General features: G+C 30.0%; 1 protein-coding gene across 4 annotated transcripts; it reads right to left on the bottom strand.

The window, feature by feature from the left end:
- Positions 1-431: 431 nt before the first annotated feature.
- LOC101495849 (uncharacterized) lies at positions 432-6,025 on the bottom strand. 4 transcript variants are annotated; one of them, XM_004493405.4, is made up of 9 exons: positions 5,871-6,025; positions 5,285-5,341; positions 5,079-5,144; positions 4,642-4,976; positions 3,868-4,017; positions 2,610-2,825; positions 2,390-2,494; positions 2,119-2,268; positions 432-1,997 (listed from the first exon to the last, which is right to left on the bottom strand). In XM_004493405.4, the coding sequence occupies exons 2-9, from the start codon at positions 5,319-5,321 to the stop codon at positions 768-770; spliced, it is 2,289 nt and encodes a 762-aa protein (XP_004493462.1). In that variant the 5' UTR covers positions 5,322-5,341; positions 5,871-6,025; the 3' UTR covers positions 432-767. The 4 variants fall into 4 exon arrangements, with proteins under 4 accessions (XP_004493462.1, XP_073222084.1, XP_073222085.1 ...); XM_073365983.1 differs by having other exon boundaries at positions 3,868-4,068; XM_073365984.1 differs by lacking the exon at positions 5,871-6,025 and adding an exon at positions 5,554-5,842 and having other exon boundaries at positions 3,868-4,068.
- Positions 6,026-10,284: the final 4,259 nt, after the last annotated feature.

Below are 10,284 nucleotides of genomic sequence, written 5' to 3' on the forward strand. Positions count from 1 at the left end.
TCCTTTCCAACGAGAAGAGGAGACAGAATTGACTTATTACACATAACATTTTTGTGCATATATATTAGATTAGATGAGTAACAAAATTATGATTCTCTTTTTGAATAACTACCAATCGTTTTAATCATATTTTAATAATTTTTTATATTTAATTGTATGTTAAAATTATATGTTTTGTTTGTCTTTGCTCAACGAATCCCAAGAGAAATAGATCTTACTAATCCAAAGCTCGTTAGCATTTTCTGAGTTTATGTTATAATGTTTAGTAACGTGAATTCTCTTCATTATTTATTTATTATTTATTCTGTGTTGTGTGGGAGTGAATGCCTAAAATTTTGGGTAAGATTGACGAGCTTAATCTTCATTCTGACCACAAACTTATATACTAGACTAGATGCGTCACATAGAAAACTTATTCAGCAAGGTGAATGTTTAGTTGTTAACTGTATTTTGAATTGTATCTTGATACTGAATCACATTGCAGCTCGATGTGACACAAGTGCGAAGTTTCAAATCTCCAATGAGCCTGCAATAACTAACCAACTGCAAGGAAGAAAACCTATACTTCCTTTCATTTACAAAGTATTCTATCTATAGGCTGTACAAAATCCTTTCACAAAATCCATTTTGGCTTGCCTACGTATTTTTCACAACTATGTTAGAATCCTATACCAAATTCCATGGAAACACTGCACACCTAACCCCAAAAAGGATGTCCAGAAAAGCATGGCAAAAATGAGCTAACACTATGAAGCCCAATAGTAAGTTCAGCAGCTACCGTGATGCTTAACTAATAGTTCAACCAAAGTAGATTTCTTAAGCTTATAGTACTTTTCTATTTTGTGCTGCTTTGCCATGGACCTCAATTCATTCACTTTCAAACTCATCAAGGTTTCCGTCGAGTAAATAGGGAGCAAAGTTGAGCTCTCATTATGAGAATCCACCAAAGAAAGCAACTTGTCATTATACTGCCTTCCTTTATCCATTGGAACCCTATCTAAATTTGTTATGTCCAAGCTAACAATTGAACTTTGTACGTCTGAAGTAATTGCCAACTTTGAAACTCTTCTTTTCTTTTGAAAGTCAGAAAATTTGCTGTCATAAAGAACAATAGCATTACCATCAGCTTCATGCTGGCCCGGATGCACAGCCCTCTTAGTATTTTTCCTATTTATGGGCTCATTTAAAATTGTACCAGCAGTACAGGTGTCCGGTTTCCGCTGCCTCTTGGTTGATGCATATTCTCTGTCATAAAGAACAATAGCATTACCATCAGTTTTATGTTGTCCCGGCTGCACGGCCCTCTTGGTAATTTTACTATCCATGGGCTCATTTAAGATCGTACCAGCAGTACATGTTTTTGGTTTTCGCTGCCTCTTGGTTGGTACATTCTCAGATGTACTTGGAATAACTTCGGCCGGACTGTTAAGTGGTTTTATGGCAGAACAAGCCTCAAATTCAGGTTTCTTCTTTCCCTGAGCTTTAAACTTTGAAGGGAAATGTTTATTGGACTTACTGATGTTAACAGCAATTTTGGATTTTATGTCTTGCACTTGTGGTTCCTCTTCATCTGTCAACTGCAACCTAGTACTCTGGACTTTCTTGGTTTGCATCCCTGGCAGTGAAATTAATGCAGAATTTTCAGCATTAAGGATGACATTTTCAAATTTTATCACTTGCAGGGAATTGTTGCCATTATTTTCTTTAGAGGCACTTGATTCTGTATCAGCAAAACACTTTTTTTTAGGATAAACAATTTGTAGGGGTACATTCATAGATTCCAAATCTTCATCTGGAGCAACCTTGGATGCTTTCCTGCAGGCCCTTCGTGCAGTTTTTGGAGCAAATTCACACAGCTTTTTAGCTAAATCAGAATTTTCACTTTCTTCTTGTTGGGCAGAACCAATCCTGGAATGAGAATACATTTTCCTCCCCTTGATAATTGCAAGTCTGTAATCATTTGAGCAAACATTTTTTTTGAAATTTGTATTTTCTTCCTGCACAATTTATAAGAAAAAACAATGAACCGAATACATTGTTTAAAATCAAAGTAGAAAAATGCAACTGCCACATCCAACGGGTTTAAATTGATTAAATGAGGAAACGGGCTTTTAGCACCTTGGCTTCACATGGAACATTTCCAAGTCCCTTAGACGACAATGGATTCAATAGTTGACATGTATCTGTAGCAATGAGTAGGCTCCCCTTGACAATTGCAAGTCTTTGATCATCTGAGCAGACATTTTCTTCGACAGTTATATTTTTTTCCTGCACAATTTAAGAGCAAACAATGAACAAAATCTACCATGTTTAAAGTCAAAGTAGAAAATTGCAACTACCACATCCAATATGTTTAAATTGATTAAAAGGGATAAAAGGGTTTTTGCACCTTGGTTTCCCTTGGATTATTTCCATTTCCCTTGGACAAAAACGGATTCAAGATTTGACCTGACTCTGCAGTAATGAGCTGACTCTGCAGTAATGTATTTTCTTCCTGCACAATTTAACAAAATACCATGAATATAATACCTTGATTAATCAAAGTAGAAAAGTATATGCTGCATCCAAGAGGTTTAAATTGACTAAAAGAGGAAAAGGGCTTCTTGCACCTTGGCTTCACTTGGAATATTTCCATTTCCCTGGGACAAAAACTGATTCAAGATTTGACATGAATCTCTAGTAACAAGTTGGCTTTGCCTGGCATCCTCATCTCCAGTAACTTTATCATCTGATGTATCAGATAATATGATCCTATCAGAATGGCAAGGTACACAGCTAACAACCCCCAAATTAGGACTTCTCACAAGAGATATTGTGAGCAATTCCTTCATTAAAAAAATCTAGTCAGGTCCCATGGCTGATACAAGTTTAACAAGTGTTTTCAAGGCACATTGTTTACAAAAGAAGATAGAATTAGTAATTAGTAATCTAAGAAGATGGAAATCATCTCTACCATAGCAATAGCAGTGCAGCCTTTTGGTCTTCGATATGAAATTCCCATACATAAAAATGGTTGAAAACCTTAGTCCATCACAAAAAGGATAAAAATACAGATTGTCATCGCAAGCTAAATGCAAAGAGACTGATAGGGAATTGGTGGGGAACCCTCCCTTAAAAGCTAGCTATCAAGGGGAAGAACCAATACACTTAAATAATCCACCGAGCATTCCATACTGCTCGATGTGGTGTACTTAGTTAGGCACCCCATAATACCCAATTCCCTATCAGAGACCTGCTACCACTTCAGCCCTATTATTCAACTTTATTCTCTTTTCTTAGGTTTCACTGCCAGGTTCAAACTATCAAGAATTTAAACTAAACTTTAGTGTTTCTTCTCAATGGATAAGTTCATAGATTTTTGTTTACAATCCTGAAGGGGGTATTGGATATTGACATTTGACAGCTGATTGTAGACACACATAAAAGGGTGCTACCAAATATTATGACTTATTATCATAGGCATAACATCAGAGGTTTAAACACTAACATTATTAGATTTGACAAAAAAAGTCAGTAAATTGGAACTGTAAAACCAAATGTCATTTCAGATCTCAATTCAATGTGTATCTCTAACAAGTTTCTTGACAGAAGGAAACAAAAAAAATGTGGTGTGGCCGAATTCATCAATATATCTTTTTAAACTAACTTCAATATATTAAAGAATATGTATATCATCTCAATTGTAGTAGTGTCTGCACAATCCAAAAAAAAAAAAAAAAAGACCAAACAGTTCTTACTTCAAATTTTTAGTTTTAATTAAATAGCCCTTTTTTGTATTTCAAAACTGATTTAACTAGTCTACACATAGATATGCAGGAAGAGAAAATAAGTGCTTCTTGAACTAAGATATAGTAGAGCTTTTTCAACCTCAATCTTTTTAGGATCATCCGATCTCTTTTCATGAAATTCCAAAAGAAGTTCTGAGCTTTTAGAGTTTTCTGAAGTTCCAAAGTCTTCTTTTCCTCCCTCCCTTATAATTCCATTTGAATCAATATTGTTAGAATCATTGTCTGGATCCTGTTCAGTAACATTCACAATTGGATTCAGGATGTTCTCATCTAGATGAAGCTTCAGATTGAAGGGAAGAAAAACTCAGTCAAGTTTGAAACTGAGTGTGAAGAACAGTAAATTTGTGTACAAAAAGGAAACACCAATATAATCTATAGCACTGCACTTTTCTCTGATTATTAAAAAACAAACTGCACAACTAAATTACTGATGCACTAAATTCCTCTTATTAGCTATCTAGATTCTATAGGCACTACAGTACAATTAAGCTTCTTATATCAGGGGATGGGATCTCTTTTGCTAAGTATGTAATACCTATATCATTCCCAGTTTCAAAGAGACTCAACATTCTCCTGTCACATCATGGGCTATAGAACTTCATAAACAACAATATGGTCACAATAAACTTCACTGTTATCCAAAGGAACACAGAATCAAAAAGTACACGTCAATTTAACCAGGGGAAAATAAAGGATGGCTTGTAGCAATGAAAAAGGCATCTAAAATGGTTGGCAGATACAAAATTGGCACAAAAGAAAAGGTAAATATAGCAGCCTCTTATCAAACTTTAAAAGAAAAAAGAAACACACGTATTATAAACTCAGGGAGCAAAAGAGGATTTAATAGTCAAACCTGGCCATGTGTATCTTGACAGTGAGCTTTATGTAAAGCTTTCACTATTTCATGAATGGTCTCAGCAGGTTTACCATGCAAAAGTAGCTGCATCTCTGTATCATCAGCATGATCACTCTTCAAAGTAGTGACTGCGACATCAAGTCGATCGATCCTTTCAGTCAAAGCACTACAACATATTTCAGGCCAGTTTTCATGCTCAGACCAGGCCAATTCATTCTGAAGAGACAAGAGATCCCTTTCAAGTTCCTCAATTTGAGTATCTGCCTTGGTGATCATAATTCTCAATACCTGAACACAGGACTCCTCATTCAAGGCATCTTCCTCAATCGTATCTGCAAAACTCAACAGAAATCTACAGTAAATACAAACTACCAACACAGGTACACTAAAAAAGGTCCAAACAAATACAGGATAGTAAGTATAAGAATAAATACCAAGGCCACAGCCAAAGTAATCACAGTGCCACTCAAGAATTTCGGAGCAGTTACCATCATAGGAACCTAACACCAGCAAATTACATGCCAAATATAGAAAGAAAAAACAAATTAGATGAAATTTCAAGCAACCCAATAAACCATTCTTCATAGAAAACCATTGATGATATATCAAATTGACAATAGAAGATGATAAATTAACAAACCTTGATCAAAAGATGAACTCCATAGATCCCAAGCCATGAAATACAAGCAACTATTTCCTGAAACACAACAGTAACAACATAACAAAGCACATCACAAATCCCTAGTATCAAACCATGTGAAGAAGCACCAAAAGACACCGACAACAATAGCATTGAGAAATGAAACAGAGAATCTCTCTTAAGAGTCAAACAACAACAACAAAAGGAAAAAGGAATAAATAAATAAACAACATATTCATTCAATGGAAAAAAGTACAAGTGAAACCAACATCTTGTTCTTCTTCAATGAAACCAATGCTTCCAATTTCAACAAAAACAAATGCATTCAATGAATTGAATTTCAAAATAATTAAAATAGTAATAAAATATTTTTTTAAAAAATGTGAAGTGAGTCACTCAAACAATTAGTGCGTACCAACAACACTAGCATAGCAGCCATTAATTAATAAATGAAGCATTTAACAACGATAGTCACATTCGTAACCATTAAGGGAATGAGTAATAAATGCGCGTTGTTGAAACTTACACTAGTACAATGAAAACGACAAAATGGAGGGAAAAGAGAAAAATGCAATTGGAGTGTTACCTGAAAAAGGAGTGCGGAAAATGCGAGCGTCTAGGGTTTGGGGTTGTTACGGAATTGAGAGGTTATGAGAGGGAAATGAAGCGAAGGAGAGGAGAAGGAGTGTGTGACTTTGTACAGAAAATACAAACACTGCCATTGGAAATGAAAGCCACGAGTGAGGGTGGTTTCGCCATTTTAAAAGCCTAATTATGTGGACCCAATATCTATTTGGGGCCCACTTTGACTTGCGTAATTATGGCCGTTGATTTTTTTTTCCCAGGTGTTCGTTCTTTTAACCCTTTAAATAAGAGACTTTCTTCTCTACTAATGCTAGGATTGATGTATTTTAGAGATTTTTTGGATCTCGTAGGAGGGTTTGATTTTAGGGTTTTGTTAATAAGTTCATGTTTATTAATGAATCTAAAAGTAGAATGTAGTTTTCAATACATTTTTAAGATCATATTTTTAATTTTTAATAAATATTTTAAAGACACTTGTTATTATTTGTCTTTATTTTATTTTTTACTTATTTATAATTTATTTGGTTTAACTAAAGCAAGTAGAAAAAAAAAATATTTATTTAGTTTAAAAGTGGAGATGAGAAGTTGAGAAGTTTTAATTTAATTTTGTTTTGTTTAAGAGAATGAAAGATATTTTAAATTATCGATAAAAATATTTTGTCTCCTCTTCTCCCATCCAAATAAAGGGAGAGCAAAACTAGATTAATAATATATTTTGATTCACTCTTAAAAATTAAACCAAATAAAATTTATTTAAAGTGTTTTGTCTCCTCTTCTCTAAATTCCTTCAAACAGATGGACATTTGGTGATGAAGAGTAAGAATGTGGTCCCAACCATTGAAAAATTATGTTATAGTTAGTGTTGGCTAAAAGAGTTCACTCTAGAGTTCTAGAAAGCAATTCCAAAACATCGCATTTAAAAAAGGGAGAAAAATATCACAATTATTATGCTTTTACTATTTATAAGAAACATACAAACTCGCTTAAAAATAAAATTTTAAAGATTATACACCTTCAATATAGTGTTTTCATATTTTAAATATAATCATACAAATATAGAATAATGTGTTAAAATAATAAATTTTCATAGTATATCGGTATAATATTATTTTCATAGTATATAGGTATAAAATTGTCTAACATTTATGATAATGTGTACTCTTTATTATTTCCTTAAAATTAAAAATAAAAAAAATAAACTCTGTCACTATTTGGCAGAAAATTTGAAAACATGTTATTGCAATCCGTTTTGTAATATTGAGCATTTTTTAAACTATATACATGGCATATAGAGGTTTTTATAGTTCAAAAACCGCATCAATAATTTGGTTCAGTTTTTTAAAATTACTCTCGACTCAAGTACAGTGTTGTTTTGAACTGGTTTGAAACTAATTTATAAATATAAATCAGTTCAATATTTTTAACAAATTTTAAGTTAAAATCGGTTTCGACTAAGTTCCTTTGAGAAAAGAATTTTGAAATTCTTTTGATAAAAAAGTTTTAATTTTTTTTGAGAAATAAGTTTTTTATTTCTCTTAAGAATTTTTTTTTGTGACAAAAATAGATATAAAAAAATTTGCCAAATTTTTTTGATTATTTAAAAAAAAAAAATAAAAAATAAAAGTTTTTGATTTTTTTTTCTCAAAAATTTTCCAAGAAAAAATGATTTTAATTTTTTTTTTAAATTAAGAACTTTCTATTTTTTTTTTTAGAAAAATAAATTTCAAAAATTTTCTTTAAAAAAAATCTTAATTGAGTTTAAAATTGTTAAATTGGTTTTTGAATTAATTTGGTTAACTAGTTTGTTTTAAATATGTAGTTCAAATTCACGACTCACGGAGAGAAAACTACAGGTGTATATTGAAACCTCAATAAAATCCCAAAGTCTAAAGCTTTCCTTAAAAAATTTCGTGTTAAGCTCTTAATATTAGATCCTCAGTTGAAATAAATTTTTAAAAGTATTGTTCATTATTTTATTATTTTTTGTGTCGCATCAGGATAGAAAAACCAAAAAGTGTCGTAATCAGACAACAACAAATTTCCAAAAGAAAAATTAAATTTATATAGAAGTCACTTACTTAAATAAAATGAGTGAAAAATGATTTTAAGAATTTATTATAAATCAAAAAATAATCTTAAATTACTTATCTTTAACGAATGAAGAATAAGAGAATTTAAGATTTTTTTATATAGGAGAGACGATTGCTAACAATATTAATCAACAAAAAATAGAAAATAATAATAATAATAATAATAATAATAATAATAATAATAATAATAATAATAATAATAATAATAATAATAATAATAATAGGAAACTATCATTCAATTCCAAAAAATAAAATTAACCTAATACAATTTAATAACAAGATATAAATACTAAAGCTTAAAAAAAAAAAAAAAAACTACACTTAATATTATATAAAAGTCCAATAATATATAAGTCCATAAACTATTATTTAACATATATGCTTGAACCAAACCAACCAATATCAAAACAAACCAACGCAGTTACAATAGCAAAGAAAGGAATTATAATAGAGATAGAGTTACCAAACAAAGAGAAACAATCAATAGAAAGAGGAGCAGCCAAATACAAAATCATTACCCAAATCAACCATATACATCTCCTATGGCGGACCACTGCTTAAATGGTGCAAATATGGCGTTATCATTTCTTCACGATTAATAATGTGGAAGTCTCTTAAAATATCGAAGTTAGTTTAAAAAGTTTACACAATTAATAAATTACGATGAATTATATATGTAATTTTCTAAATAGTTATAATAAAAGTTAAACACTACTATATGTATGTATAAATATTTTTTATATTAAAAATATATAAATTAAATTATCAATGATGATCGTATTCCTATATACTCTATAACGGAAATATAGTTCAAAACTATACAGTTTTATTTTTTATTTGATTTACTTTTAAATCATTAAAAAAAAAATAGAGGATCTATGCATAAATAATAATTTGGAAATATTAAACTACATATTTTTTATTTTACGTGTAACACTTATTTCATTTATTGTTTTTCTTTTTAAATTAGTTCTTTATGTTTAAAAATATGAACAAAGTTTTTTCTTGATATTTTGTTTAAATATGTTGATGCATGACATGTTCATATATTTTTTTCCACATAATATCTGTCAAAAATTCTGATTTTCTTTTCTGAAAAACCACAAATAGTTTTTATTTTTTTTCATCTTCATCTTCAACCTAAAACTAATAAATACACATAAACATCAAAATATTTATCAAAACAAGTAGTCACGAAATACAATAAAATAATATTTTATTATTTTTAATATGCATAGAAAATAAATGTATATTAATTAATTAGAACATAATCTACAAATCTAATAAAATTCATGTAAGGACATAAAATATTGACTTAAATAATAAATATTAATATTGTTAATAAGGACGAGAAACTCATCTTTAGGTCCCTATTCTATTTGATTCACAAACCATTGGAGTTGTTTAGGTGTTTAAGAACAAGTTATAATTAAATATTAAGTATAACTCGTTTCAAACCATTTTTTTGGGGTCAAAATGTCATTTAATACAACTTTAATAGTCATATTTATTATAGTTTTTTTCTATGAAAATTATGAGTTTTTTAGGTCGTTGTAATTTATGTTAGTTTAGTTAGTAAATTTGCATCAAAATACTATTCGGGTACATGACGTGTTATATTCGAAAATCATTCAATTTTATAACCAGATTAAGGACAAACATAACTAGTCGTTTCCCACCCATAATGGTTGTAACATAAATACATATAGATATGAGTTTCTTTTTTGATGTAAAGATGTGTATTGCATATACCACGTTGATGAAGATTTTGCTAGATTAATTATTTAACTAATCAATTCATAATAAATACTTATTAGAAATTAGGTTTAAATATATATTTTAATAATTTATTTTGTCAAAAATGAATTTTAGGTTTTTTTTTATAAATTAGTTTTATGATCTTCTATCAACTAATTCTTATAATTTTTTGTCCCTACTTTATTATTATGTGTCACTCTTACTAACGACGTAACACTTAGATAGTATTTATAATTTTGATAAAATAATTTTGATGTTATTATTATTGTAACTATTTTTAGGCTTAATTGCAGTTTTTGTCCCCTTATTTTAGCTGAATCACGAAAGTAGTTCCTCATTTTATTTCTCTCCAATTTTGGTCCCAAAAAAGAATTTTGATCTAAAATTTGATGAAGTGTTATTTTTTAAAACCGCACTACACCATTTATGATCATAGATTTTAGGTGCAATTGTTGCACCATGAGATATTGAGTCATAGTGTGACTTAAATAAACCTAAAAATAAAATAAAATTTTCATCAAATTTTAGACCAAAATTCTGTTTGAAGGACCCGAGAGAAATAAAATA

This window comes from Cicer arietinum, chromosome 3 (genome assembly GCF_000331145.2).
Source record: "Cicer arietinum cultivar CDC Frontier isolate Library 1 chromosome 3, Cicar.CDCFrontier_v2.0, whole genome shotgun sequence".
NCBI lineage: Eukaryota > Viridiplantae > Streptophyta > Magnoliopsida > Fabales > Fabaceae > Cicer > Cicer arietinum.

What these genes read in the sequence shown, in the direction of transcription:
- LOC101495849 (XM_073365983.1), bottom strand. Translation starts at nt 5,321, where the DNA reads ATGGCTTGGGATCTATGGAGTTCATCTTTTGATCAAG. An exon ending in GAGTTCATCTTTTGATCAAG is followed by an intron (nt 5,145 to 5,284) that starts GTTTGTTAATTT and finishes TGCTGGTGTTAG; the next exon opens with GTTCCTATGATGGTAACTGC. An exon ending in ATGATCCTAAAAAGATTGAG is followed by an intron (nt 2,826 to 3,867) that starts GTTGAAAAAGCT and finishes TTTTTAATGAAG; the next exon opens with GAATTGCTCACAATATCTCT.